This window comes from Rattus rattus, chromosome 4 (genome assembly GCF_011064425.1).
Source record: "Rattus rattus isolate New Zealand chromosome 4, Rrattus_CSIRO_v1, whole genome shotgun sequence".
In the NCBI taxonomy this organism is placed as follows: domain Eukaryota; kingdom Metazoa; phylum Chordata; class Mammalia; order Rodentia; family Muridae; genus Rattus; species Rattus rattus.
The window spans coordinates 136731379-136749503 of record NC_046157.1 but is presented as its reverse complement, the minus strand read 5'-3'; the positions used below and the strand labels follow the sequence as shown (position 1 = coordinate 136749503).

Below are 18125 nucleotides of genomic sequence, written 5' to 3'. Positions count from 1 at the left end.
GGGACACAAGGCAAGGCACCTACCTAGAAGAATATATACCTTCCGAAACGCCTCGATTTTGACTTTCGCTCTCTTGTGCATCCTGTCCTTGGTACTTGTAGGAGTTAAGAGTGAATTTCATATCAGTGAGGATGCCGAAGGGGGCCCTGGACTTTCTTTTACACACTCCCAGCCTCGTGGGGCTGTCACTCACTAAAGTATCTCTTCCAGTGTCATCTCAGTCCTTAAAGTGGGCTGCCTCACTGCCCCAGGCTCAAGCCACCTACCTATCTTAGCTGGAACCTCTCTTTTAGGCTCTTCACAGACCTGCTGCCCTATTTAAAATTCTACCTCTGCATGTCATCTAAATAGTAGGCTGTGTCACAGATCTCTCTTGTGGGTTTTATCTCTTAATGCCCTCCTTTCAAATTTGTCCGGGACTTTCTGGAGAGTTTGGGAAGCACTGAGATATGAGCCATGAGACCAGAGATAAGATTAAAAGCCCCTGGAAGGTCTTGCATGGGCTGACTTCCTTCTGTGGTTGAGCTGAGCAATGGACTTGGCCCCTGGGACTCCTCGCTCACAGGTTGCAGCCTTTTTCAGTTGCATTTCCAACACAGTGACAGTGACCTGTGCCTCCCCATAACACTCACAGTACAGTTTCCTTTGATGTGGCCAGAAATACAGATGGTGACATGAGTGATGAGGGTTTGTCTACCTGTCTTTCCCACAAGTCAAGGACAAGAAATCTGCCTCGTTCCTTCTTTCCCTCACACTCTTAGAAGAGGGTGCTCATGGGTACACTGATCTGCATCCTGCACTGGGCATCAAAGACTCGTGGATCCAGCTATGCAGGGGGCTCACAGCAGCCCCCAGCCCAGGACACATAGATCAGTTCCTGAGAGTGTACCACGGCTAGAGACATGAAGACGCATGGCAGATGGCCATCTTAGGTCCAATGCCTTCTGGGAGCTTAGGCTCTTCACTCTGACTGCTGACCATACTCCTGCGTTTGATTCCATCTTCGCAGGCAGACAAGTCCAACAAATACTTAGAGTGGATATAAAGTTTGTTCCACCACTTCCTTCCAAGAAACGCTGAATGAAAAAGGAAGCAAGTTCCCCTTGCACTGAACTAAATAGGAGTCAGACTTGGGTTTCTCAATGACAGGATGACAACTTCTCCTGGAATCGGACTCCATGGTGGAGTTACAGAAGTTAGGCTCCCAAAGAAAGAAAACACTCAAATGTGGAGGCAGATCTTCTGTGGGAAGATTGCCCTGAGTGGGCAAGGCGAGGGAGAATTAGGGCCACTCCTTCCTCAGCCACAGTGAGGACTGGCATGAGACAGAGGACACATCACAGGGAGAGCAGAAGTGTGGCCCTAATGCAGCACCTTCAGATGAGAACTATTCTACTGAGCCTCAGAAGTTAGTCCTGCCCAGAAAGGGCCAGAGTACCTACTGAGATGCATGGGCCCCAGCAGTCAACTCAAAGAAGTGGTATGTTTTCTGCCCTGGTTTCCCCTAACTTTCAGTAGCTTTTCAGGGTGTCTGATTCCCTAGCATATGGGAAATAGGAGGTCAGTGTATAGGGGTGGTAAAATGGATTGCCAAGGAGGAATGTCTAGGAATCATAATTTAATTTGAAAGCAGTGACTGACCCCATTCTGGAGGTCATGGCCAGATCTTTAGAAACTCTAAACAATGAAAAGATTATATCCTCCAGCCCCATGTAATTCCAAATAAAGACCACACTCAACCATGAAGTGGTTAGGGAGAAGTTCAATCAAGTTCAACCATGAAGAGCCACTTAATTTAAAAATCACAAAAATCCAATTCTTCCAGATGATGTCCTTATATTTACACCCCCGGCCCCTCCTCCTATGCTGGTGCCCCATCTCTCCCCTCAAATTGGAAGCCACTTGACTTGCCTTTTACTATCAAGGCATTACCAGATTCTCCTCAGGCCTTCCTGGGCTCACTTTACGTGTCTCTTCACCTGCCACCATAGTTAGGCCAAACGACTGAAGCCCTCACCGCCAGATGCCATCCACCGACCAGGGCTTCCCTCTGTGTTCCACCTTTTTCCGTAAGACACCCCTCTGTGGCCTCTACTCTAGACCCCACTAACCTGTTTTGAAGATCTCGTAGCGTAGGGAGAAACCTGCCCCCTGCCGGGCATAGTCTGATGTGAACTTGATATATAACACGGACCCAGAGGAGATGATGGTGGGAGGGGCAATGTTCCCACAGTGCTTGCCCAGGAGGTCAGCTGACTCACTGTCTCCATCCCGAATCTCAATGAAGTCATACCTAGGTGGGGACAGCAAAAAAGAACACAGATGAGAAAAGACCAGTCTGAAGACCTGGGAAGAACCATTATCCTCTTTTGCCTCTCCCTGGTCTTTTCAGGTGTTACGGACCGATCAACAAAGGACACCGTACTTGCTTTGGCACACGGGCAAACACAGCCACAGGAAGTTGCTTTGTTCAAGCTATAGCGAATGAGTGCATGGGTGGGAGGCCTTATCTCTTGTTCACAAACGAGCAATTGCATCATTCCAGCAGGATCTCAAAGCGAGCATTGTTTTGTTTTGTTTTGCCCCCTTGGGTGGCAGTAGCATCTTTTTTGTTTCTATTGTGACCTCGCTAAATCTTTGTCTCTCCTTAACTCTGTCATTGCAAGTTACTGAAATGCTTTGAGCATCAATGTCTTCAAATGGAACATGAGGAGAAAAATAGCTGCTCCAGCGTGCTGACGTGAAGATGGGTTGAAAAATTACATGCCAGAGGCTGGGACCCTGGGGACGGTTCAGAGGTGTTTGTTCTCCTGTCCCCTGGCCTGTTTCAGTTTTCTCCTGAGCCATCCCCTCTTGCTTTTGTTTTTAATTGGCAGTCTCTTCATCTGGAGTCCACCTCCTTCCCTGAGATGCGCAAAGTTCCCACTGGCACTGTCTAGTCAACAGGACTTCAAAAGGCATCAGCACTAAATCAGATAAGGCAATAAAAACTTCCCTCAAAGCCTGGTGTCTCCCTGGGGACTGTGTCTGCATACCCACAACTAGTAGCCTTCTAAGAGTTAGGGCTACCTGGTCTCCCCCAAGCTGTAGCCTATGCTCCCTTCAGACTGAGTCAATTGGCCTGGCATGGGGTGTAGATGTCTTGAGGTCTTCCTTGGCCAGGTTCATAGACTTATTAAAAAGAGGAAGAAGGGGTTGGGGATTTGGCTCAGTGGTAGAGCGCTTGCCTAGGAAGCGCAAGGTCCTGGGTTCGGTCCCCAGCCCCGAAAAAAAGAAAAAAAAAAAAAAAGAGGAAGAAGTAGTCCCTCTTCTTTCTGATACCTGGTTTTCAGCCTCAGTGCATGCCCAACAAAAGATCCTTCTAAGTTTCCAGTTGCTAATTAAAGCACAGAGCTGAAGTGGAAACTTCCTCCCGGACAGGAAGAAACAACCGTTTTGTCAAAAGCCATCCATCTACCCATCTCTGCTCTCCCTCTCTGAATTTTATATCAACCTGTACAAATAACACCGGACCACTTGTGGTCAAGGAAAGAGGTTGACAGTGTAGCCCTCCCTGGGATATGGCCTCCAGCTCTTGTCACACTGGTCTGTGGGAGCTGGCTGCCTGCACAGGTGGTTGGAGTAAGTTAGAGAGGCCTGAGGCCTCACATCAACCTTTGGGAGCCATATTTCAGATTGCTCGCCCTTTCAGAATAAATAGGCCCTTAAAGGAGTGTAGTTTATCCTGAGGCCCTGGAGGGAGAGCCTCCTGTAACCGAAAGAACTACAGGAGCCGGATCCCTGGAGAGATCTGGAGATGGTGTGATAGGGGCTTCCACAGGAGCTCTGGTGAGATAGCCAGACTATAAAGGCCCCAGGGTAGGGCGGGGGAATCTGCTTAGGTCTGGAATTTTTCAGTGTGGGAGATAGTACTGACTTTGAAAGGAAGCTTCCTCAATTCCAAAACAAAAGTGAAAAGACATTTGGTTTGAGGGGAAATTCCCCACCCCTCTGGAAAGCCCCTCTGCGCCCTTCCACTCTGAGTGAAACACCGCTCAGCAGTCAGTCAGCTGAGCACCGGTGTGCCTGGCAGGGTGCACACAAGTCGAGCAGCCCTTCCTCACTCCTCACGGACTATATACATTTGTAAAACAAAGCGCATAAATAAAAGTTAGTGGATATATCCACTAAAGGCTTCTAAAAGAACTGAGAAAATTAAGCTTTGACTCTTTCTGAGCCCCCAAACCCAGGGGAAGGAGGGCCGAGGAGATGCCTTAGAGGATATGTGCTTGCTAGACAAACATGAGAGCCTGACTAAAAGCCTCAGAACCCAGGTAAGGCTGGATGCAGTAGAGTGTGTCTGTAATCCCATGGCCCCTGTTGTGAGACCGGAAGTAGAGATAGGAGATGCCCTGGAAGCTTGCAGGCTGGCTAGACCCTGTCTCAAACAAGGGGGAGACAAAGGCTGACACCCAAGATTATGCTCTGACTTCACACATGAACTCTGGGACAGCAGCACATTCATGTTTGTGTCCGTGTGTGTTTGTGTGTGATCGGATACTTTTAAAATGAAGATAGAACAGTGGCAGTGAGATATGAGGCGTGTTCTTCAGTTAGAAGCTTTGTATGACTGAACCTCATCTGCGTAAAGAGTTACTACAGTGTCTGGCACTTGGTTTGTACTTAAGAAAGCTAACGGGTTTGTCGAATTCTCACACCCATTTTGGAGGCAAAGAAGTTGAGCCATGCACCTAGATGATGGTTCTCTGAAGAGACAGAGGTCCAGGAGTAGCAGCACAGTGAATGTGGAGATAAGCTCTCCCCTGACCTCTTTTTTTTTTTTTTTTTTTTTTTTTTTTTTTTTTTTTTTTTTTGGCAAAAATGAGACAGAGTGGTTATGTATGTAGCCTTTAAGTCAGAACCTTAGGATATTCTTCCTAACAAAACAATCAGAGAGTGGCGTGAGGATGTATATGAGTGTTTTTTAAGAAGCATATGAAAAGTGAGAAGATGTTTCCCTTATAAATAGCATCATGTTGAAAAATCTAACTCGAGAGGGCGAGCAAATCAATTCTGGTATATTTATAAAATGAAGTATTCAGCTGCTACAGAGAAATAGTGTGGCAGGTCTGGATTTTTTGGCTTTACAGGAAAAAAGTTCATGATATACTATTAATGTAAAAAGAACAGATTTCTAAAGTCCGTCTTAAAATGCACACATGAATTTTTTTTTTTTTGCCTAAGCAACGAGAAAACCAAAGTTGAAAAAAAACTCCATCTAAGATACTAGCAGAGACATATCACCAACAGGGAAATTTCACCTTCTTTGTTTTCTTCTGCTATTTGAATTATTATTATAAGTTCACATTCCTTCAATAAAAATGGATTCACAAAAAGAGCCGCAGTCCAGAAATTTTCAAAGTAGAAATGCTGAGGAAGACAATCCCCTATGATTTAGCAGGGATGAGCATGGTTGGGAAAATCCCATCTACTGGGCACTGAAGCGGGGTCAGAGTTCAAGGCCAGTTTGGGCTATGTAGTATTCTGCCTCAAGAAACCCAAACAGACAAACGAAAATTAGCAGATAGGTGTGGGCTCTTTACCATCCATCTCACTGAGTTGGAGTAGAACAAAGACCACGCAAGTCATGGCGTGTCAAACTAAAGGAGAATGGTATTTCAGATGTCATACTCAATAAATAATATTTTTAAAATATAATAAAAACCCCTGGTATGTGGCTTTAGGTTGGTGTTTTAAATTTATGTTTACTTATTTATTTATTTATTTATATATAAAGGACAGAGAGACCTTTCCCACCCTACTGGCTAGTCCTCAGAAGTGGGTGGGTTTTGTCAGGTTGCCCAATCACCTTTCGGAGTCATTTAGAGGACTGACAGAATCAGCCAGAAGGCAGGGTTACCAACAAATGCCGTTGCCGAGGGCTTGCCTCAGTTTACTCAGTGACCAGACCAACCCCAGGTCTTTTTTGTAACCTGGCCAGCAACAAACCCACGTCTACTTTATCTGTACACACCCGGTGAAGGCGGTGTACTTGCACAGAAGTTCCTCTAGGCCAATGAGCCTCTCTCTCTCTGTGCTTGGTAGCTAAAGGGACCCCCTCCTCTCTCCCTCAGAAACGTTTTGTGCAGCAAATAACCAGGCCTTCCTTAAACTTAGGAAAACTGAATGTTTTTCTAGCAAATGTGCTTGAGGGAGACAAGACCATGAGTTACAAGTTGGCACGCAAGTTTGTTCTTCCTCCTGGGTCCTGACTGCACCCTGTGGACAAGTCCCATCTAACCGTGTGGCCTTCTAGAAGGGCTTTCGATATAAAGGGCGCACTCCTGGTGGGTGACACACTGACTTCATATAGAATGTCTCATTTACCTCCTGTGTGACAGAGTCATTTGGGGAAATTTTTTATTATTAGGGATTTGCTGCAGCTGGAGTAAATCTCCTTAGAAATTTCAGTGTTGTCAGGTTCATTTGTGAAGGGCTCAGAGGAGGCTCAGGAAGTTTGTGGCTTTGGAGTAAACGCAGGCTTTGCGTGCAGCCTTGAATCTCCAGTGTTTGTTTGATCAAGAAATCTGGGGTGCAGACTCGAGCTTTACCCCAAGGACAGTGAAACTGGATGTCTTGAAAGCTGCCCTCTCTCCCAGCCTATGACTGCCTCCCCGAGTCCAACATGAAGCAGCTAACAGACATATTAACTACAGTGTTTGAATTTCATTATTCATAATCTCTCTCAAATGAAAAAATTCCTTTCGAAGCCTTAACACTACCTCTTCTTATTTTAGTTATTTATTTTTTCCCCCTGAGCCAAAGTGGCCATCTTTCCCTCACTCTTGTTTTCTCGCTCAGACGGTCCCTGAGTACTTTCTTTCCTGTCAACACACGGCTTGTGACATCTGCTTGGGCAGCATTTGTCTAGAGAATGCTTCCTCCACTCTCTCAGCTTCAAAGTCTTTATTTCTTTGCCCCAAATCCACACTGGGAATGGGGGAGGCAGGAGTTGGCATCAAAATATGGGCAGTGGAATTAATTTCCTGAGTCCAAGGGGGAGAGAGAAAGAGAGAGACAAGAGTGGCGCCATCTCGCCCTCCCGTCACGTGGCAAACATGGAAAAACTCCATATCTCACTCTCCCAGGAGGTCACCCAGGCTAGGCTGGCTACTGCCGAAGATGTGGACGACTCCCCCGGCTAACGCTCTTGTTTAGAGCAGTTTAAGGTCTACCCTGGGTCTTGCCTGCCTTCCTGGGTGCACATATATCCGTGAGGAGGAGTTTTATATCTAAGGTGCCTAGAAGGATATTATCCCCAATCTCAGCATTTGGGTCTCCACAGAGGACTGCCTGCACCCCAGGAAACCAGACTCCAGCAAACGGGTCCTGCTTCCCTTCATGTTGCTTCCCTCACAGATGTCAAGGACACAGATCGAGAGCTTTCTCAACTCCTGGGCCCTTGCCCTTCTACTTCCTGTGTCTCTTATACTCATTAGCTCTGTCCATGGCCGGTACAATCTTTCAGGCTTAAGTGCAGACACCCCTCCCAAGGCCTCTCCTGACTTTCTCGGTCAGGTGGTATTCCCTCGTTTACTCATCCCCTTCTGGAGAGGGTTAGCCTGTGTACTTGTCTATTTGCTTAGACCTGTCTCTTGTACTAGGGAGGAAGCAGGATGCGGCCCGACTTGGCTCTTCACTGGTAGATTTGGGATATTTTGGGGTCCTTGGCACAGGCAGGGATCACTGTGTATGGAGGGGATAAAGGAAGACTGGATTCGCAGTTGGTGCTGTGTGTTCGCATGATGCTTTTCTAGCAGGGCGATGGGTCGGTCCCTGGTGTACCTTCTGCCTTTGCACCCCAGCACATCTACTGAGCTATTCTGGTTGTGTGTGAAAACCTAAATGCTGCTTCGTGACACAAAGACATGAAATATAACATTTTGTGGAGAAGAAACATCTCAAATCCTGCTGACAGCATTTTCACTATTAGCGGCAAACAAATCAACTATAATTAAAATGCTGTCAAAGTGATTGGAGATTTTTCTCACACTTTCAAAGTTCCATATTTCATGAGTGGATTATCCAGGCCAGAGAATTTACCACCTCCCGGAGTGCCTTTCTTCCAGGAAGCTCAAAGACAGCTACAAACACTGTCTTATTAATCCTTACATTAAAACCTGCAGGGAAAATTGGAGGAAATGCCATCACAGTCGCTTGCAGCTCCCAAAAAACTCCCAACAAAGAAGCCGCCTGAGATACACGGAGGCTGCAGGGTGGGTCTGCACAATGTTGAGGTCTCTGGCAAACACAGGCCCAGAGCCAGGCCACCTGCTTCTTGGGTCCAGCCTTTACGGAGAAATTGGCTTGCTGTCAGATTAGCTCTTTTTAAAGAAGTACGTTTCGTTTTCTTGAATTTCTAACGTCCATTGTTACCACTCATTAGTAAGTAAACCAGTGGAAAGTGACCATATTTATTGAGTAATTACTACGGAGCTAGACCCCCCAGCTTAGCTATTGTTTCATTTAACCCTAACTTACTACACACTAGACTGGTCAGGGTCACCACTCATTTGGAGAAGCACAGATGGAGATTCAGGTTAACAGCCCAAGGTGCTGACCAGGAAAGGTCAGGGGTAGAATTTGAACTCAGGTGACCTCACTCTACCACACAGGCTTCACCTCCTTCCCTTTCACCAGATTGCCATGGCACAAAAGCTGGAGAGAGGCCAGCAGGGAAGAAACCTTCCTTCCTCAGGCTTCTACAAAGTGGGCAGAAGTATGGAGCGACATCACAGAACCCTGCTCCTTTTTTTCTCAGTCATCCTGATTAAACAAAGCCCGCAGGACGTGCCAAAATTAATAGACAGATCACCAGTGGGAACAGGGAGGAGGTTTGCAATGCACGGCTTCAAGATTTGCCCAGTGGAAATGCAGCTCATGTGTTCAGATGGGATAATGCATTAATTTCTGTAAGTGCAGTATTTTTATAAGCATGTGTACACCCGAAGGGGAACATATGGCCCGTCGAGTGAGAAAATAGGATCCAGTGTATTTATAAGAGCTTCAAGTACCATCCACATATTCTAAAGTCCACAAATTCCCAACATGCTCCACGAAGGAGTCTCAGTGTAGTCATGTACTGGAGTTTTGTGTCTTCCCATGCAGGCGTATTTCTCTAAGGAAGGGCTCTGGGACAAAACCCGCCTGAAATTACTATTACACAGATCCATGTCCAAGAGAGCACAACAAACTCTGAGAAGGAAGCTTTGGGGACAGAGCCAGTTAGTCCACGGCATTAGCTACTAGCAAAACCACAGATAAGACATCTACACTCTCTCTGTCCCAGTTCTTCATCTATAAAATGGGAATAATAATACTCTACCCTTGGAGCCGGTTAGAAAGACTGGGAAGGCACATCCAGCATGCGGCAGGTGCCTTGGAAAAGAAGGTTATTTTTATTATAGGCATCATGTTAACAAAACATGGTGGTGAGGGATGAATCGCATACCTGCGCACACACACACACACACACACACACACACACACACACACACACACACCCCCACAGAGCATCTCGAAGACAGAGAAGATGACGTGAAAAACCACAGCTACAGCCTAGCTACATACAGTCCCAGTGCTGCCAACCTTGGGGGTAGATTTCCACAAATCTACCTCTTACGGTATCCATGTGCTTGAGCTGTCGAGAGATTTACTTCAGTCTGGAAGTCCTGAGCCTGGATCTGAGCCCAGGGTGCCAGGGATCGGTTCAAAGCCACTTATCTTCCGTTTACTGGATTTCGTTTGCTTGTTTTTAAACAGGATCTCATATCTCAGGTTGAATGTTCTGAGTAACCAAGGATGGCCTTGAACTCCTGATCTGTTTGCTTCTACCTCCTAAGTTCGGGGATTATAGGTGTGTTCTACCATGTTCAGAGTATGTAGTACTGGGAGGTAAACCCCGAGGCTTGTGTATTCTGGGCAAACATTCTATCAACTGGGCTACATACTTAGTTTGAAAAGTTTTATTTCTTTCTATCTATCTATCTATCTATCTATCTATCTATCTATCTATCTATCTATCATCTGTATCTATCCACCATTTATCTGTCTGTCTGTCTGTCTTTAAATGGTATTGGGCTTAAACCCAGGGACCGAACACTGGAACACCACACTGCCACTGACTGATACCTCCAGCCCTCATTCGCTGTGTCTGGAGCAGTGAGGTACTCATCTCTTGTCAGCCTGTTGAACCGAGACGCAGAATTAGCTCATCAGACTGGCTGACACACAGTCAGTCCTCAGTGAGCAGATGTTGTCACCACTGCTATCATCATCGTTATTATTCATCTACCTGTAAAACCTCCATGGTTCTAACACTGGAGGATTGTTTGTATATCTGCACTGGGACCCAGTGCCTTTTCCACAGCAGCTGTGTGCAGTTGCGTTTTCTTCCTTCATTTCTTCAAGCCACAAATCTCTGGTGTTTGCAGCTTTTCATTCGCGGTTCCCTCCCAACCAGGGTCACCACGCTCGTTAGAAGGGAGGAAATCTGACCACCCAGCAAAGGAAGTATGCACAGAGAATAACCCAAAACAAACTGGAAGAATTATTCTCAAAAACCTTGAAGGCAAGAAAGTGGAAACTGCAAATGCCATCTATTTATAATCGCAGCTTGTTTTTCCACAGAAGCCCCGGGATGATGTAGGGGCCCTGGGACCTCATTGTTCCTCGGGTTGCAGGCTGCCAAGAACCCTCTCAACGTGAGGAAGGAGGCTGCTCCAGACATGGTGTCTGATAAGTCTTCTGTGGGTCACTTTCAGAAAATGAAGGGCACACAACAAAGCCACTGGCACTCCTGCTCTGACCTGGAGGTGCGCACGGCTCCCCCACACTGTCCTGGCTCCCCAGCAAGGTGCATTCCTGAAGCCACATAGCCAACAGATCTGTACCAGCAGGCACTCCAGAGGTTGCCTGGATGGAAAACATTTGCTTATGTAAGGGGTGAGTTTAAGGCAACTGGTGAAGTCGAAGGCTTGGGGCTGGCTCTTTTCAGCATGATTGTCAGAGCTTCGTCTTTATGACTATAGAATCTTCATTCTTTAGCTTCAACTTTAAGAGCCCCTTGTTAGCGGTTTGCAATGATGCTAGAGTACTTAGTAGGTAACAAAGATCCATAGTTTATGCCCACTTTCTCCTCGGCGGCAGCAGCAGCAGCAACTCAAACTCCGATGTTGAAAGTGAAACCTTATAGAGCCAAGACTTGCTAAATCGTCTCATGCTGTCCCGGTCTATCATACTGGCCTGCCTTGGTTTGCCTCCCCTCATAAATGGGCTCTGAGCTCATCTCTTCACCTCTTGGGACCAACTAGGGGCATAAAGTAACTGATAATCATTGAGGGGAAATCAGAGCACGTCATCCTGGGCCCCTGGTGTGCTGGCAGCATCCCCCCACTTGGCTGAGAGAACAGCTCCCTCTGGGTGAGGAGCTTGCTACCTCTGCCTCCCGAAGGAGCCAATTGTAAGAGAGAAATCAAAGCCTCTCCATCTGTCCGAAAAATGGAAGCCTGCTGGGAACAAGTGTGCCAGGCGCCAGGGAACCAATCACCAATGTCAAAGTTCGTTTGAGTTTTCTGGGGATAGGTTCCCAGTCGTTTTAATATTCCCCTAGCCTCTGTCACAGAGCTTGGAAGACACAAGCCGTGTCTGAAAAATGTGCTATGAAGAATTCCAGGACAGGGGTAGTTTGGGAGCAGGTGGTAGATGTGGCAGCCAGATTTTGGATTCCGTTCTCTTGGAGTTTCAGGTTATGGAGAGCTCAGAGCTTCCCCTGGCTCTGGAGGCAAACTTGTCACTACTGTGTGGAAAGCACCGGGGTGTGGAAGTGACAGGGACACACTAATGTCCAAGCAGGAAGGAGCTGTAGCCACGCCAGGGTGGAGATTCTGAATGTAGCCCTTGGTGACCAGTCAGCTGGAACTGTTTCCTCCTCTCAAAGTGTTACTTGGATGCTGTGCCCTGGTATGCATCCTGAAACACTGTGGCGGCTCTCAGAGCAAAGCCAGACCCAGTCAGGAATGCACGTCACAGCCGTGGCCTTGCTGCATGGTGGAAATGCATGTGTTAAAATCCAGCGTTCGCTGGGCATGGAAGTAGCACTCAGGAATATGGGGTGCTGTTAGACCGAATCTCCCTGGACCATGAAGAAAAGTGCACAAGCTTCTATAAGAAGGGAAGCAGGTTTCAGGAAGTCTCCAAGCTAGAGGGAAACAGTATGGATTGAATGGTACCTAAAGGGCTTTTATTTCTCTGGAAGCCGTAAGAAGATTGGTTGTGTGTATGGATCGGCTGGCTGGCTGGTCACCATACTGTGATGGCCAGTGGGGACCCGATAGCATGGAGAAGCATTAGTGCTAGGGACGGTGTAAGAGCCACATGTGGAAAAAAGGCTTGCTGAGAAGGGAACACTAGTAAAGGCCCCAGAAGAGAAGTCCATACCCCAGCATTTAACCTAGCAGCCCTCTCTGGGGTTAGATGGACCTCGGTTTTCCAAGAAGACCCAATATAATAATAATAATAATAATAATAATAATAATAATAATAATAATAATAATACTTTTTTACCCTCCTACAGTTCTCAGAGGATGACACACAGATAAATCACTTTGAACTTTCAGATGAAAGGTGTTCTATAAACCTGAGGTCTCATCAACTGTAATTGTTACAGTAATTATTTTAATGATGATAATGGGAGAAAGGGGGTGGAGCAGGAAGAATCCTCCTACCTCAAGACAAAGAAAAACTCTTCTATTCGAACCTGTGCCACGCTTTTCTTCTGGTCCTAGGCTGAGTCCATTTCAAACAGTCAATTCCTGGGCTGAAATATTATTTACTGCTTTCTTTTCCAATAAAACAATTATTTGTTCCACGGTTCTCCCTCTCAGCCCCTCTCCACTGTGTCTGGCTTGGCCCTGACAGCTCAGCCATGAACTGTTTACATGTCTCGCTCACCCGCCCAGAATCTGGTTCAGCTCCATTGACACTAAAGGCAGGGGCATTCTCTGTGTGTGAGGAATCAATTACTTCCGCTGACACTCCATTACTGGCCTTCTCATCTCCAGATTCCAGATGGAGAAAAAGGTGGTAGTGGTGGGGACCCAGAGAGGGTGGTGAGGAGTGTGTGTGTGTGTGTGTGTGTGTGTGTGTGTGTGTGTTATGCATATGTGTGGTATATGTGGTATTTATGTGTAGTGTGTGGTGTGTGTGTGGCGTGTGTGGCATATGTGGTTTGGTGTGTGTGTGTGTGTGTGTGTGGAGGAGTCCAGGGGAGTTGGGGCAGAGGATGAGGGGCAGATGGAGACTGACAGAATTAGGTTTCTAGCTTATCATTTAAGGCATAGAAAGGCTTCTCTTTCCTTGTCTGCCTTGCTGGCATCCACAAGTAACCCCATGGCAGGAAGAGGCAAACAAGGCAATAAAAGGGGAAAGGGAAAGCTTGTGGGGTCCTACAGGAATCAGAGCCCAGCACAGCAGGTGGCTGCTCCCAACACATCGAAACAGATATATAGAGACAGCTGAGGGTCAGCTGGCTTCCAATCCAGGCCTCCTGCAGCATAGGTGTGCTCTCCCAAAGCCTCAGTATACCCTTCTGGTTAGTGGGAATAATTCTTGTCCTGAGCCTACAGCTTGTACTGGGAGACAAAGGTAGCTAATATCTGAGATCTTTGAGAACACATGAGCATTTGCTGTTGCCCACCTGATAATCTTCCCCCACAAACATACATCTTGGCCTCTAACATATAGAGCTGAAAACTTCACGCATCAGTCCACGACGCCTGACTTCATAGCCACGGGAAAGGCATTATGCAATTGTGTGCTTTTTCTTTTACCATGTGGTCCTCTTGAACCCAAGCCAAACCTGGGTCTATTTCTTTCTTCTTTTCCTTAGTTTCTTAAAATTTAATTTTGACCCAGCTAACTTTTTTTTTTCAGGGATTTTCCTTCTAGGAAAAAAGTTTTTGATTATGTAAATTGAATACAGCCATCTATTCCGAAATCAACTGGGAAGGTTGAGAGCCAAAAGGTCTCATAACGAAGGACGATTGTGAAGTTGTTTTCTTGAAAGACAAGGCAAGGGCTGCATGTGTGTGTGATAATTTATCTAGGCACGAATGGAAAAAATGGAATTAAATTATCTCTTAAGTATCTCTCATGAAGGTCCAAATCTCCTCACCAATAAGACAGATAACAAAGAGTGTGGATTTTTTTTCTACAAGACTCATGACAACAGGAAAACACAAATCCCTCTGTAAAAGACTGTCTTGACACGTTATCTCCCTTCTATGCTCTACCCCTCCACACCTTTATCTGTCTCACAGTCCCTCAGAATTTCTTAAGACAGCCTGCCGGTGTAATTAGATGAGAGAGTTACACCGAGTTACATGGGTCGAGATGCTGGCCCTCTGGGATCTCCAGGCTTCAAGAAGGTGCCAGAGTTGAGAGGCAGAGCAAGGGGGATCGTGTAGGATAAAATCTCAAGTGATTTTCTCAATCAGAAGATAAAGTGCATTGTTAAGAAAGACAGCCACAGTGAAGCTCGCTTGCACGGAGAGCACTGCGATTGCAACATCGAATATTTAAAAAACAAACAGCCAGAAATAACTGTTGTCCCAACTGCTCTTTAACCTTGGAAAAAGGAGGAGAAGAATCTGGGCTGTTGTTTCCCACTTCTCGGGAGAGCTGAAGTTGCCGGACAGAGGGAGTCCTTGGTCAAGGTTGTGGAGGGCGGGTCAGGTAGCTGGGTTCTGGCTAATGTGGCCGGCCCTACTATTGCACCAACTCCCAAAGGTGGGTCTGTTTCTGTCATTAGGAGGTTGTTGCAAGACAGAAAAAATACTAATGCTCACTGGATCCTTGGAGAACGGGGATATTTCTGTGGTGGGCAGGCAGTAAATCTGTCACAATGTCATGAGTAATCAACCCAAGATCCCTCCTCCTGAGCCAGCACATGGCATCCTCTTGCAGAGACTGGCTCTGTTTTGACTTCAGGGGATCCCAGCTGAAGCCACACCTCCAGTTGGGTAATTTGATTTCTCAAAGAAAAGAAAAAAGGGATTCAGGGTCTGGATAGGAGTAAACCGATGAGGACTTAATCCAGATTGTTACCCGGACTTTACCAGAACAAACCACACTCTCCATTATCCTAAGAACATCTGGACATAGGGATCTAGGCTGAAGAAACATTACAATAGCAGGGAGGGCGGGGCCATGGACTGCCCATAATCCCAGCTGTTCCTGCTTCCTGCTCTGGACCCCCATTCTAAGGAGGTGGTGGAAGTCGCCTGGCCAGGAAATAGTTAAGATAAATAGAGTTAATAACATCAGCAGGCACCTTTTGCCAGGAAGCATTTATATCAATAGGGCAGCCTTCTCTTGCTCCTGCCCTTACAGCACTCAGGGAAGGAAGTGAAGGTCAGCCATGTTTAAGACTGTACTTCCCAGAGCTACTGTCCTCTCTTCAGGTTGATCAGAGTGCCACCCTCTGCCTGGACCTCTAGCCACACAATCCCCTTTTGACGGGCTGAGTCCTCTAGGGTCAGTATAGATATTTCCTCTTCCAGGGGCCTCCCCGGGTCTTCCAGCCTAGGCTGGATCTGGGTACTGTGGACCCAGATAACAGGCTCCCATCTTGTCACAGTCATAACATGTAGTGTGGGGGAGGGAGGCAGACTGGAAAGTAGGGTTCGAATCCCTTCCCAGCCTCTTCAGAGGGCAGGGCCTGAGGGCCATTTGCTTAAGCCCTCTGAGAGCAAGACTCTTCATCTGGGGCAGGGGGAGGTGGTCACTTCATATGCTTTCCTGTCACTACTGAGACAAAGACAGAAAAGTGCCAATTCGCTGCCAGGCTTAGACGTACTGTGCCAGCTGGGACAATTTGACCTCACTACCTCCTACTTTGGAGGCCCAAAATCTATCAGGTCAAAGGGTACAACTTACTAACCATCCGTATTGTCAAAACCGGCCATCAATCTGGGCACTAAGTAGGTGCTTTTAAGCACTTCTTGGACACAAAGTGAACAGCCAGTGGCCATTCGGCTGGTGCCAAACCCAAGTCTGCATACCTAGTGACACGTATCGCTCAGATTCTATGATCTCTGCCATTTCTTTGTAATGTCGGTTGGAAGAATGGGAAAAACCAGACCTGCCCGCCTTCCAACTCTGTTCATATCATAGCTCATATCATGTATGCCTTGATGTAATCAGTGGCAAGACATCAATAAGAGAAGTATATGCACACACCCACTGAGTTCTCTCCCAGGCTAGGTGCTGCAGGCCATAGACGGGGGATGTGGTCTGGGCCATTGGAGAGCTTACCCCTCAGAATATGAGGTCACCACACTGGAATAGACAGTGTAATCAAGGTGGCTTGGAACAGGAGCCAATAAAGGACAAGGAGACTGAGCCAGGAGCCCTGGAGAAACACGGGTAGGGAAGGAGGGACAGCTCGTGCTGTGGGAGCTCAGGGAGACCTCACACAGATGGAAATTATGTTTGGTTGCTGGACACGTTGGCTGTTTATTGGGCACAGGGAAGCCCTGGCTGCTCAACATGAAGGGACCAGGTTATTGAGGTCTGGTTCCTCTCCCCTATTTAGCATCATGGTTAATTTATCAACCCAGAAATCCGCTACTCGTTTTAAAATATAGTCACCTAACTGTGAGAGGGACAGACACATCTTCTAAGATCTAGAGGGCCCCTCTGTGGTAAGTAAACACAAGCACATTTTGTTTAGCTAGGACACTTGGCAAGAGGCCAAATACCCATATCCAGAATGTAGGAGACTGGGAAGAAACAGGATTCTAAACCAACGCTGAGAACTATGGGTGCTGTGTTACGATCAGTCGGGGTGGGGGTCAGGCTTCAGGCTGTCCTTACTCTGTCGTGGCCTTGGCTGAATGAAACAAATAACAAATGCTGGCCTTGAATTTGCACTGACTTAGGGTTGAAATCTTGAACCTCAGGAACTAATCTTTGGCAAAGATTATATATATATATATATATATATATATATATATATATATATATATTATATTCAGAAGACAGGGGCTATATGAGGAAGGATATTCATAACCAGAAGGGAAAGCAAGAAGTAGGAGTAGAAAATGGCCTCAGGTTTCCCGTGACAAGCCCTTAATGTGCTTGCTAACCTACTGTGATAACACAAACAAGGCACAGCGACGCACTCGTCATCATGGCTTGGGGGAAGGGATAGATGGAGGACTTAGAAGACGTTGAAAAGCTCAACAAGAATTCAAATGTGGATGGAGGTGGCTCGGTAGTTAAGCTCCTGAAGAGGTCATGAGCTCGGTTCACAGCACAGTCATCTGAGAGCTCACAACTGCTTGTTAACTCTGGCTTCAGGGGATCTGGCGCCCTCTCCTGAGCTCTGCCGGTACTGCACTCAAGCGCACACATCCGCAAGTGCAAATCAGATCCAAAGAGGACATGAACTGGCCCTTCAAGAAGTGAAGTTTAGAATTGCCATCCTAAACCATCGAGAACAAAAAATGACTCTCCACAACGTTTCCTGGCTTTGTTAAGGAAACAGGGAAGTGAGGCATGTGATTTAAGATGTTCAGGACCTCCACGGAGGGACTCCACAGAGTTCCTGTTACTCAGTGGGCTTCACGTTGGCATGGAATGAGATGACTTTGCTCTGAATCTTGCTCGTGAGGTGGCCTAAGAGATGTGTGTTCACAGTTTCCTAGTTTTCCAACTTCCTCAAAATACTTTCAATATCCCTATCTGCTAAGTACTTGTTCTTTCCAGGAACTTGGTCTTGATTTTAGTTACCTTTGATTGGGCCTCTACAGCGGTGTGCACATGCATGCCAGGCCTGCTTGAAGACCGGTGAATAAGTTCTATAGGATGGCACGTTGGTGAGTGTTTTAAAGAATGCATACAGTTCAAAGTTTAGAAATGGAAAATTACTCAGTCTTGTGTGTATGTTTCTAAAACCGTAGCACGGAAGCCTCTGGCTGATGACTCAAGCAAATGGCCTCTCTCTGTCTGCCAAGGCAGCAGCCTCCTGGTATCTTCTGCTCCCAAGGGGCTGAAGTGACTTCTTTCTGTTTGCCCAGACAGCT

General features: G+C 46.7%; 1 protein-coding gene across 2 annotated transcripts in view; it reads right to left on the bottom strand.

The window, feature by feature from the left end:
• Positions 1-18125, bottom strand: part of Nrp2 (neuropilin 2) — a 112943-nt gene that overhangs the window by 75479 nt on the left and 19339 nt on the right. For both annotated transcript variants that reach the window (XM_032901198.1, XM_032901197.1), the window contains exon 3: positions 2112-2293. In XM_032901198.1, the coding sequence (XP_032757089.1) occupies positions 2112-2293 (182 nt within the window). The remainder of the gene's footprint in view (positions 1-2111; positions 2294-18125) is intronic.